This window comes from Anopheles coluzzii, chromosome 2, assembly GCF_943734685.1.
Source record: "Anopheles coluzzii chromosome 2, AcolN3, whole genome shotgun sequence".
Classification (NCBI taxonomy): Eukaryota; Metazoa; Arthropoda; class Insecta; order Diptera; family Culicidae; genus Anopheles; species Anopheles coluzzii.
Window position 1 is genome coordinate 98589285 of NC_064670.1, and position 12277 is coordinate 98601561.

The 12277-nt window shown below is 46.6% G+C and overlaps 3 protein-coding genes across 5 annotated transcripts in view; all 3 read right to left on the bottom strand.

Moving 5' to 3' along the window:
* LOC120948163 (uncharacterized) overlaps positions 1–2947 on the bottom strand; it is an 86927-nt gene extending 83980 nt beyond the window's left edge. The window contains exons 1-2 of one of the 3 annotated variants that reach the window (XM_040364210.2): positions 2798–2947; positions 316–974 (exon numbers count right to left, since the gene is read on the bottom strand). The gene's annotated coding sequence lies outside the window, so the exon portion shown is untranslated. Of the gene's footprint in view, positions 1–315; positions 975–2086; positions 2754–2797 lie in introns of those variants that run through there. The other 2 variants (XM_040364213.2, XM_040364214.2) reach the window with 2 other exon arrangements.
* The window catches only part of LOC120947541 (alpha-tubulin N-acetyltransferase), a 600156-nt gene that overhangs the window by 237172 nt on the left and 350707 nt on the right, over positions 1–12277 (bottom strand). The gene's annotated exons all lie outside the window — the stretch shown is intronic.
* On the bottom strand, positions 10311–11288 carry LOC125908420 (uncharacterized). Its single transcript, XM_049611167.1, has one exon. It carries the CDS (start codon positions 11286–11288, stop codon positions 10311–10313), a length of 978 nt encoding a protein of 325 aa, XP_049467124.1.

Below are 12277 nucleotides of genomic sequence, written 5' to 3' on the forward strand. Positions count from 1 at the left end.
CACATCGCAAAATTACAGCTACGGATGATGTCATGTGCACCGTTTGTGTGGCGTTTATTTTGCCTTCCTTTAAATGCATCAACGCACGTTTGTTTGGTGAAAAAGTGCAAGCTTTTGTCACGAAAACTGCACTTTAAAATGTGCCGCTTAAAGTTAAATATGCAAAATTGTTTTCTCATGTTTTTCGAACCCGGCCTTTTGCACAATATTCCCCAAGGAATGCACAGGCCAATAAAAGTGTTATTGATTTTTATTCATTTCCCTCTGTCCGTCCGGTCCGGTTTTGCGCACCGTTCCTCTCCACCACTGGCTTACCTTGAGACGGAGGGTGCGACCGACCGATGAGGCAAGAGATGACTTTATCCTTTTGTGGCGCTGTGGTATTGTGCTTCGCCTTATTTGGGCAGCTGGTCACCGCTACCGCCGTGCGTGCGTTCTGGGCACGCTGTTCGTCGTCGTCGTCGTCGAGTTGCTTCTTGGTGGGGTTAAGAGAGATTGCAGCAAGACACATACAAAAAAAAAAACAGATCAACAACTCCGCGGTGGTGTTAAAATATTCAATCCCAAACAAAAAAAACAGCACACAATCGCACACAAAAACCAGTTTGCTTTTCGCGGTACCAACACAGGCGTAAATATTGCTGCACGACACACAACACTGTAGATGTAGGCGTTTTGTTTTCTTATTCCTCTTCGATATGCTTCACCTGTTAATTTGAACCCTGTTTTCGAATAAATGGGCTCGAGAGCATTATGCGAAATGTGATGCTGTCACCCCGCACAAACACATACAGTTGCACGCACACAACCACAGGCTCACAGGCTACGTTTTTCACACCAACCCGTGAGAGGGTGGCAAATTCGCATAAGCGTGTGGATATTTTTATATTTCTTTTTTCGCCGTTTCGACAACGAAGCCACTTTCACATCTTTGTCACCTTCGATTTAACCCCCCCGTGATGAGCGGATGAGAGCTGCAAAATAAACACTGCTGTTAAGCGCTTTTTGTCGTTTTTTTTCCTATACACACTCACAACAAAAAATACACTAACAAACACTCTGATTAAAACACACTTGTCTGTGGCATGTTTACATTACAGCGTTCACAGCATTAATGCAAAACACCACCACCACGAATCAAAAGAAGCAACAACAGCAACAAAATACCTCAAAATAACAATTCCATTAACGGCCGCCAGCCTCCAAAACCTGGGGGATGGGAATTAAATGAGGGAAAATGAGGGAAGGAAGCACACAGTACCACCACAAGCTATGAATACAAAGCGCGCTGTGAAGCCGCATGCTGATGCACCACGCTCTTGCTGTGCAGTAAAGCTTCTTTTACCCTCGCCCCAGCCGTCGAATCGAAAGTGTCACTGCGCAAAGGGTCATTCTTTACCGTGGGGATGCAAAAACCACCCCTACGTCTCCGCGAGCGAGCCGCAGACAGTAAGGCTGACCAAATTCTTGCGCATATTTACATGTTTCATCTTGCCGCACAGCCACCGCCAAGGCACCAGAACGTGGCTTTAAATGCTTTGCTCGCCAACTCACACATACAGCCACACTAAGTGCTCGGACGAGCCACCAGCGGCGTCCACGTCCAGTCGCTTAAAGGGTTACGTAAGGTTCCATCATGCGCTCCACGCGCTCTCTTACACTAGTGCCCTCGGATGGGTGCTGGTTGGCATGCGCTGGCCACGGTGTGTGCAATACTACTTTGTGCCCGTACTCCACCCCTCGTGCTACTACAATCCCCGTTTTGCAGCTTCCATCCATCCACCAATGCCAACGGCATCAGCAGGCAGCATCAGCAACAACATTGCGCGGGTTACCACACACACACACACAAAAGCCAAGCTGAGAAGAGATGCGCCCAGAAGCGCTAAAAGGAAATCGAAAATGTTTGCAGCGAAGGAAGCGCACAAATCGATCGGTCGAAAGCGAAATCGATCAATCGATCGACGCGAATGTCGGGCGGTAGGAAAAATAATGATCGCTGTAATTTGTGGGCAGGCGCACGGGACGGTTTATGATGGGAAGCGGACGAGAGAGGAAGAGCTTAGAAGCAACGTAATCAAATTACTTGGCAGCACTGTCACGAAACGGGACCGGCTACGGTTGTTTGAATGATGATGAGCATCTCTGGGTCGATTTTTCCAGCCTTACCCACGCTTCGCGAGATCAATTCTAATAAACGGGCACACCGACTGGCCGGAAATAAGCTTGGCAAGAACCACCTGCAGCCCTTTTTGGGAGTGGGGCTCGATCACCGGTATAACTTTGCGTTGATTGAACTGCTGGAAAGACTGTTCTTTTCTGCGAACTCACAGTTACTTCAACTCTTTACATTCTATTGCAAACCCACCACACTTGGGCTGTTCACATTCAAGCGCACGTAAAACTGATAATGAGCTATAAACGATAATGATCGGTTGCGATGACGTGATCGATAATCTTACGAGCCCGCGATCATCACCCGCAGGGGACTGATACGCAATTTCCTACACCGCTTCACACACGACACAAACAAACACACACACACACACTATTGCTAACGAACATAAACAGCATCCAACGCTGTGTGAATGCTTTTCACTTCGCAACACACCAAACACCAAAACTTGCAATATTATTCCACTACACCATGTTTCATCGCTTCACTTTTCATAAGCGTCGTGCGCAAAAACGAAAGACTTGTCCGATGGCATGAGCGAGAAACAGTGCTCCACGCTGCAGATGACTGGAAAAGCGGGGCGCAACAGGAAAAGGGCAACGGAATGTTTTGGCTGCTTACATTTGACCAGCCGATTGTCGTCACTTTCGTTACACTCGTGCACAACTTGCTGGGCTGAGCAAACGCACGGTGCGCATTGCTACGGTGGGTACGTGAAAATGGCGCACGCCGTATGACGAAACCGCTTCGGATCGGGCGAGCTTCAAACCTGTACTGAGGCGTGCTGGTTCGGGCCGCTAGCGCCAGACCGTCGTTGCTGGGAGAGCGATCGTGCGAGATCGCAGGGGTCGTCAACATCGCGAACGAGTTTTATGGTAAGTTGTTGGTTGCGTGTGTTTTAACTCATTTAAATAGAATGTAAGTACAAGCACTTGTATAGGTGTTTACTAACTTAATGTGTTTTATGCCATTCGTTGTGTATATAAACAATTGGTTTGAGAAGTTTTAAAATCGATGGATTGCATAAAATGTGTAAAAAACTGAATAGAAATATTTTTCGTAAAAATAATACAGAATCGGTTAACATAGTTCTAGATTTAATAACCTGACTCAAACGTCTTTCAAATCAATTCAAATATTTAGTAATCTATTCATGAAATATAAATAAAGCGTTGTATTTTTAATGGATTGCGCATTGCATACTTTTTGGCGTAATGCTGAAAAAAGCTTTAGATCAAAGCTTCCACTGAAAGTCGTTGTAGAAAATACCGACTGATCAGCAATGTCGGTATAATAGCTGATCTGTTTATTTTTTTTTCTACTTTTCCACAATATTTTTTTTAACTGCCTTCGATGTGTATTCTTGTTTAATATTGTAACAACTCATCACTCAAATTGGATTCATTCAGATAGCGTACCACATTTCACTGATTGCGTTACGTGATCTTGTCTTTCAGTCGACCAAGTCGACCAAACAGGGAAGCTCAATACAAATTATATAATGTAGTTAAAGAAATTTTAATCCAGTTCGATAAACATTTTTAAAAGAAATCATGCAACTAACTAGCGTAAAATTACTATGAAAAGCATGTGTTGAGTATGGTAGGTTACAAAAACTGGCTGTCGCCACTTCTAAATCAAACATGTAGTTTTTCAACTGCAGTTTTAATTGTGTGAGATTCAATTTACATTGCCATTTGTATTATAACAAGATTAAAGAATTGCGCATAGGATTCATTCACAACATAAGCTACAATTAAGCCCTGAATCCGTACCAAGGTTATGGTACATTCATTGAAGAAGTAAATTTGTAAAAAAAATACTTCAAAGCAAGGTGCTATTCAATCATGCAATTTGTCACGTCTGCGTCAAACAGCAGCAGTAGCAGGACCAAAAAAAATAGTATACAAAAAGGTGAAAAAAGAAATGTGCTATAAAGTAACAGTTTGAGCTGCGTTGGCCGCATCAGCATGCTCCGCCGGTGAACTCGATAAAAGTTTTTAATTGGATTCCGTTCTATCAGCAGCTAATCAGCAACGATGAAGCGTTCGTTAGCGCGGAGAGCACATTGTCGGAAGTTGGTTGAGGCTGCAAATAAACAGAAAAATAAATTCGCAACGATACGGTCTTTGCAACAGCAGTGGCACGAGCTTAAAGAGCGGGAAGATTGCAGATTATTTTAGCTACCATTACGCGTGGCGTGTAAAAAAAAGGAGTTACAGAAAAAAGCTCTTTTTATTACTTAAAACGTTTTTCATTTTCTTCTGGATTTGTTAGGGGTATATTGTCTACGATAATTTATTATGTAAAATGTAAAAAAAAAAAATGTTTTACAGTTTGACGTAGCTACAGCACAACAGTTGCATACAGTAGATCAACTAACGCCCGGGTAGTTTTGTTAGGCACGTGCAATCTCAACTAACATTTTAAGTTTTATCATAGTTCTAACAATGTTGTTATTATCATGGCATTAAGTATTCAATTCATAGGAGTTTTTCTTGTATGTCCTCATAAAACCATAATAAAACTCTTTTAAGCCTGAAAGGGCCCATCTACAGAACTCTATTAAAACTATTCGTTGCAACCTTCTCTAGACTTCAAGATCTTGCACCTTGAAAATTTAATTCATTCTCCAAGTACATGTTACGACTGAGATAATCATACTTTAACAAGATTCAATGATCTTTAGAAAGTCTTTAAAACACATAAAAAATGAAATCATGGGATAAAAAACATAATCCGTTTCACTGTGAAATTGTTATTCTTGAAAGATTTCAGTGACAATAAAAATACAACCATAACATTATCTGCCTGTGAATCGTGAAAGTCAACAAATTAAATAGTCGTATTTTTATGTTAAGCAATATAACATTGCCGAAGGGCAAATTTAAATGCCAAGAAAGTTTTACTGTGAAATATTACATTGTACCTCGAATTTAGACGAATCGCCGACATAATAATACACTTAATAAATAAATAAATAACAATAAAAAAATTTATTAATTATGCCGAGTGTTCTGCTATTTTCAAATAATAAAAAAAAAAACCTTTGACTGTAGTCCCATATTGTAGCATAGCAGAAAGTAATATCATGTTTAAAAAAGTCATGTATTATTAAATATTTAAATTATAAGCATGAAATCAAATACTTGCATACACAGAAATTCAATATGGCATACAAATTTATGTACCAATAAATGTCAATTTCATTAATAAAAATGGTATCCATTGCATTAAGACACTTATATTTTGATTTACGACTCTTTCACACACATTTTGATTTAACATGTATGGCAACAAACAATGTTTAGTCTTAAAACTCTTAGTTTACCTATTCATGTGCTCTGTTAAGCATAAATGACTGTACAGCACTGTACGCGATGACATGTAAAACATGTTAACCTGTTAGGCAGCACTGGCGCAAGCTATTGTGTCTTAGGAAGCTTCATCGTGTCAAGTGTCAAACTTATAAACAAAAGCGTCTGTCGTTGTAGTGCTCCCGAAAGAATTGGAAATTCAGTGTTGCAATTAAACAAAATTGTCCTGTAAGTTGAATAGTTGACCGGTATGGACAGTCATTAATTCAGTCTTAAAGCATCAAATGCAGCTTCCATTGAAAGAGCAGAGTCAATGTTCTACACCACACATCGTCTATGTCGATCCAGCTTCAACTGTGCAGAACCTAGAATCAACACAGCTCGCGACCATCATCAATAACCAAATGCATATAATGGAAACCCAGGACAAAATAATGCAGGCTCAAGCGATGCTGCTCACATATTCCGAGTACGTCTTACAAAGTATCAAAGAAAACCCGATTGGTGCATGGCCACTGCCAAATAAAAAATATGACAACCTTTTGTCAAGTAAACCCATAAGCGACTTCATAGCCTTTTTTCTTATGTAGAAACCCACGGACCAGCTTTGAAGATCGTTGTACAGTAGTTCATCATTATTAATAGAGTTTTGAACGGGAGTTACACTTGGGCGATGAATTTCATCATTTACAGCTGGGAAAAACATTTGCTGTTGTCCCAATTGTAGAGATTGTGTGGATTCCCGAGGCGTTCGTTTGATGTTTGTTGTTCAACTGCATTTTGAAAAGGCTGATTTACTGCTCGTAATGTTTCCACTATTCTTATAGGATGTGTTTGCACAATTTCCAGATAGTTTTTAGCTACATTTCGCCTAAAACTTCCACTCGATTTTATTCTGCTCGATTTGTCAGACATGATAGCTACTTTTGTTGGTACAAAAATATGACAACTAGCAACTATTCTTCCAACATTCTTTTTATAATCCTGACGTGTCGGTATTAAGAGATTATAGTTTTAACGAGCGTAAAATTAGACAGGATGGTCTTATTGCTTTGAGTTTTAGATAGATCTTAAATCAACGGTTTTTAGAAGCTTTTAGGGGCGCCACAAAAGTGGTCCCTAATTTTTTATGTCGCGAACGCGTTGGGTTTCGTGAGTAGGTAATACGGAACTTTATTTTACACTATAATATGAACGGTTGCGCACGTTCGTTCGAGAGGGTTTCACGTTGAGGAATTTTCGAGCGCGGAGCGAAGGAAGAGGTCTGTTCGCTTTCGAGGTTGGGTCGCAAGAGAGAGAATGTGCTCGCTGACAGCAGGAAGTGTAGCGCTGGACACGCGGCGCACGTCACTTTGACACATTCGTGTGCCTGGTGAGTGCGCTCCACGGAGATCCGTGTCTTTGTCCCTGGATGTCACGATCGCTCACGATTCTCACGCCAGATGGCGGTCTGGTCGCTACAGTACTCCCCTCCTAGAGCGGTGTCACCGGTAACGTAGAGGTATGATGACCTTCCGCTGAGACCTGGTGACGCCGGTCGATACCGTCTGGTCGTTGCGGCGTAGGATGGAGGGTGGTGGGGTGTCGACGGCGGCTCGGTCGGTTTGTCTCGATGTCGTCGGGTGCGATGGTGGTGCGGGTGTCGTCTGATTACGCACTGGTTGTTCGCGCGAAGTCGGTTTGGAGGCTGCGGTGGCGTCTCTGCGGTCCGAATTTGCCTGGACGTCCGGTAACGGCAGAGTTTCCGAGTGGTCGGTTGTTGGCGGCAGCAGGTTTGTCGTTAGCCCTTCCCACGAGCACTGCGGAGCCGGGGTGGCTTCCTCTTCTGCGCCATACGCTGGTTTTAAGCGGTCGATCGAAACCAGCGTTGGCTGTCCACGTAGGAGTATCTGAAAAGACTTAGGATTGCGTGTAAGAACCTTATATGGACCGTGGTAAGGTGTAGTTAGTGCAGGTCGGACGGTGTCGTCGCGTATGAACACGTGAGTACACTTGTTCAGATCGGAATGCACGAACGGTGTGCGGTTGGTATGCCAAGCGGTGCTCTGTGGTCGAATGCTGCTCATCGTCTCCTCTAACGTTTTGGCGAAGTCGGATTGGTCGGCGAGGGCATTTTGCGGTTTCGCGATGAAGAATTCTGCCGGGATGGTCAACGTCGTTCCATACACAAGTTCGGCTGGCGAGGCGTTGATGTCATTTTTGAACGTGGTTCGTAGCCCAAGCAGTATTAGCGGTAGGTGTTCGCTCCATCTTGCGGTGTCTTTGCAGGTGATTGCTGCTTTAAGAGTGCGGTGCCACCTCTCGATTATTCCATTTGCCTGCGGGTGATAGGCTGTCGTACGGATGTGTTTCGTTCCTAGGGCTTTCGTCAACTCTTTGAACAAGGAGGATTCGAATTGTCTCCCTTGGTCCGTTGTTACGTGCGCCGGAACTCCGAATCGGGCGATCCAGTGGAATAGTAGTGCTGATACGACGGTAGATGCGGTGATATCCGAGATCGGTATTGCTTCTGGCCAGCGAGTAAATCGGTCGATTATCGTAAGGCAGTATCGGTTACCGTTACTGATGGGAAATGGTCCAATGATGTCTACGTTGATATGACTGAACCTCGCTGTTGTTGCAGGGTACGGTATCAAGGGGCTTTTGACGTGCCTTCCTACCTTAGCGCGCTGGCAGGCTAAGCAGTTCCGAGCGAAGTCCTGGGATTCCTTCCTTGCATTGAGCCACACGAAACGCTCTGTTATTAGTCTAGCTGTGGCGCGGGCTCCGGGATGACTGAGATCATGTACGGCGTGGAGAAGTTGTGTTCGAAACGATCGGGTGATGTACGGTCTGATGATACCTCCAGGGCAGTCGGCGTAGAGTGACTTGGGGCTTCCCGGTATTGGTGTCTTCTGCAGGAACAAGTCCGTCTGAATTTTCCCACTGAGAATGTCGGAAAGTTCAGGGTCGCGCTCTTGTTCTTCTGCTAATCGCTCATAATCGATGGTCGGTGTCGCGTGCACTGTCTCTATGCGGGAGAGCAGATCGGCTGTAACGTTGTCTTTTCCGGCGATGTGACGGATGTCGGTGGAAAACTGGCCAATGAAGTCTAACTGCCGGGCTCGTCGAGGTGAGGCATTGTCGTGCGTTTGTCGGAAGGCGAAGGTTAGAGGCTTGTGGTCTGTATAAATACAGAATTCCCGACCCTCTAGCTGGTATCGGAAGTGTCGTATGGCGAGATAGATGGCGGTAAGTTCTCGGTCATAGGTCGAGTACTTTTGTTGTGCCTTTTCGAGACGTTTCGAGAAGAAGCCTAGTGGTTGCAGGTCTTCGTTGGTGCGTTGGTGAAGTACGGCTCCGGCTGCGAAATCTGAAGCGTCGGTCCATAGAGAAAGTTCGGCGTTCTTCACGGGATGTGCCAATAACGTTGCACGTTTCAGTTGCTCTTTGCATTGGGCGAATGCTTCGGAAGCTTCTAGCGACCAGGTTAATGGCGTTCTGTCCTTCTTTTTGTTACCTGGAGTCATCTCGAGAAGTATACCTTGCGTTTCCAGGGCGTGCGGCAGAAAACGTCGGTAGTAGTTTATCATGGCGAGGAACTTCTTCAACTCCATAATCGTCGTTGGCTGTGGCAGCTCGCTGATGGCTTGGACTCGATCGGGGAGAGGACGAATACCAGAAGCGTTGACCAGATGGCCCAGAAAGGAAATCTCGTTCCGGTAGAACTCGCACTTGGCTGGATTGATGGCTAGTTGGTGCTTCTCCAATCGTTCGAAAAGTTGGCGTAAGTGTTCGTGGTGTTCTGCCTCGGACGTTGATGCTACGATCATATCGTCGATATACGGGAAAACAAACTCGAGTCCTCGTAGGACATCATGGATAAGGCGTTGGAATGTTTGCGCTGCGTTCCTCAATCCGAAAGGCATGGTAGTGAACTCGTAAAGTCCAAAGGGTGTCGTGATGGCTGTCTTCGCTATATCATCCGGATGAATTGGTATCTGGTGGTATGCTTTGTGCAAATCGACCTTGGAAAATATGATCTTGTCTTGCAAATGTATCGTGAAGTCCTGTAAAAACGGTAGTGGATAACGGTCGGGTACGGTTTTTGCATTTAGGGCGCGGTAATCACCACAAGGGCGCCAGGTGCCGTCGGCCTTTTTTGTCATATGTAGCGGGCTGGCCCAGCTGCTATTCGAGGGGCGGCACACTCCGAGCTGGACGAGTGATTCGAACTCTTTGCGGGCAGCTGCGTACTTTTCGGGTGGTAATCGGCGAGGTCTTGCGAATGTTGGTTGCCCCGTCGTTTCGATTCGGTGCGTCACTTCGGACTGCAGTAAGGTGCCAGGAGTGGATAAAGCAGTTAACCCGGGAAATTCCTTTAGGAGAGTGGCGATCGGTGAGGTGGAATCACATACTTTTACGGTTGGTTCCGACGGGTTTTGGCTCGGCACTCCGGTAGAACGTACGTTCGTTAAGGCGTCGACAAGACATTTTTTGCGCAAGTCCACGAGCAGATGGAAATGTTGGAGAAAATCGGCTCCAATAATCGCTGTCCCCACGTCTGCGATGATGAAGTTCCAAAGGAAAGATCGGCGAAGTTCCAAATCGAGAGTATAGAGCGACTCTCCGTAAACCTGGATTGGTGTAGAATTAGCGGCGAACAGCTTCATGGTGGAGGGTTTACTCGGGACGGAACTGTGTTGTCGAGGGATTACTGAAACGTCTGCACCGGTATCGATTAAGAATTTGATGTTAGTTTTTGGATCGGTTATTACGAGACGATAGCCATGGGTCGAAAGTACGTGTATCTGTTGAGGTTGGCCTCTGGTTAAGCGTCAATCGGAAGCAGTGGCCGAGTTACTACCCTGCCGCCGATTGTTGAAGGAGCAGGGGGCACGACAGTTCCGCGCCGCTTGCCCGTACTGCGTGTGGTAATAGCAGTGTCCGCTGGGTGTTACCGCATTCTGGTTCGGTTGACGTTGCCGGGTACGTGAGCGTGGTCGCGCGCGTTCTCGTTCGTTGAGCTTGCTCAGTACGGCGTCCAAGCGCTGACCTAATTCCGTTACGTGCCGAGAAAGACGTTCGAAGTCCTCGTTGCGTACTTCGTGGATGGTTTGGTACGGGCCCGTTCGGTGGTATAACGCGAACGAATCCATAACAGAGTCTGCTACTTTAGCTCGATCGTTGGTATCCGTGTTAGTGGCAATAACGGCGGACTGGACGTATGGCGGGAGACGGCCGATCCACAAATCTACCAGCATAGAGTCCGTCCTTGCTCCATTTGCGGCGCGGCGCATCTCCGCTAATAGCTGCGATGGTTTTCGGTCCCCGAGGTTCATTTCGGCAAGCAGACGATGCAAGCGGCTTCGTTGCGACTCTTCAAAGTGCTCAATTATTGCACGCTTTGCTACCTCGTAACAGTCCGTAGCGTACTGTCGAATGTTCTCCAACAGGGGGCGAAGCTCAGGAAGGACACGAAGCGGTATACGCGTTCTAAGAATGTTAAAACGGCGAATATGTTGGTTCGTGGTGATATTCCACGCATCGAACCAGTTTTCCAATGCGAAGAAAAAGGTTTGAATGTCAGTGGTGTCCATCTCCGGTGGTTTCAGCTGCATGGCATTCAAAGTGTCAATCTGCGATTCGGGCGGCATAAACATGGCGTCGCAGGCGGACGGCCCTGGTACGCGCGGGGTATTCGGAACGGGCGGTGTTGGTACGTGAGGCGATTTGGATCCACTCGCGGCTGGATCGGCACTCGGGGTTACGCCATCGGGAGTCGATACGTCGCGGACCGGCGGACTGTGCAACATCCTTACGACTAAGGTTAGTTAAAAAAGGGTGGATCTTACCTTAGTGGCGGGGGCGCAAGCAAGTCCAGCTGAGGTTGGCTAGGTCGATCCTTCGGCGACGAAAAATCCGCACACGCGGTCGATCGTGTTAGGATTAGTCGCTCGTTGGCTGCGTTCGTCGATGACGCCGGTGGTGTGAGAAACGAGGGGCGATGATCTTCGGTAGCGTTCGGTCGGTGGTGTCGGCGAGAAGAGAACGATGGCTGCGTGCGCTGACGACGTCTTCGGTGCACGGTCGAAAAAAATCACGAAAGTAGCTCGAGCAAAATTCTGACGCAATCCGCTCGGTGTCGGCCTGCGCACATTCACACATACGCACACACACACACGGTGCACACGCAAAAACCGCGTGGGTCTGGAGCGCGCTCGGCGGTACGTGTGAGGTTATGATCGGCGGGTGCGCAAACACGTACGGGTACCAAAATGCTCGGCGGGTGTGCGACACGGCGCGGGGTGTGTCAGCAAAATGTTCGGCGATCGCTCAGCACCGAGAGGAAACTTTTCCGCTAGAATCGGTCGCTCCGTCGGGTAAAAATGTTCCAGAACCGTGTTCTTCACTGTCGGCCACCTTTGGTGTCGATTTGCACTCACGTGGGTTCGGGGTTTGTGCACGGGGGTTTTTTCGCTGGCTGCGCTTGCGTGGTGCCTCCTTCGTGGTCGGCCGCTCCTCGATGATGGGGGGGAACGTTGTCGTCGGACCGGACCGTGGAACAATGGAAACACGTTTTTTCCGGCTGGACACGATGTTCGTCAGGTTACCACTCACTCACTCGCGCACGCGATCACGTCGGGGTCACCAGTTTTAGGGGCGCCACAAAAGTGGTCCCTAATTTTTTATGTCGCGAACGCGTTGGGTTTCGTGAGTAGGTAATACGGAACTTTATTTTACACTATAATATGAACGGTTGCGCACGTTCGTTCGAGAGGGTTTCACGTTGAGGAATTTTCGA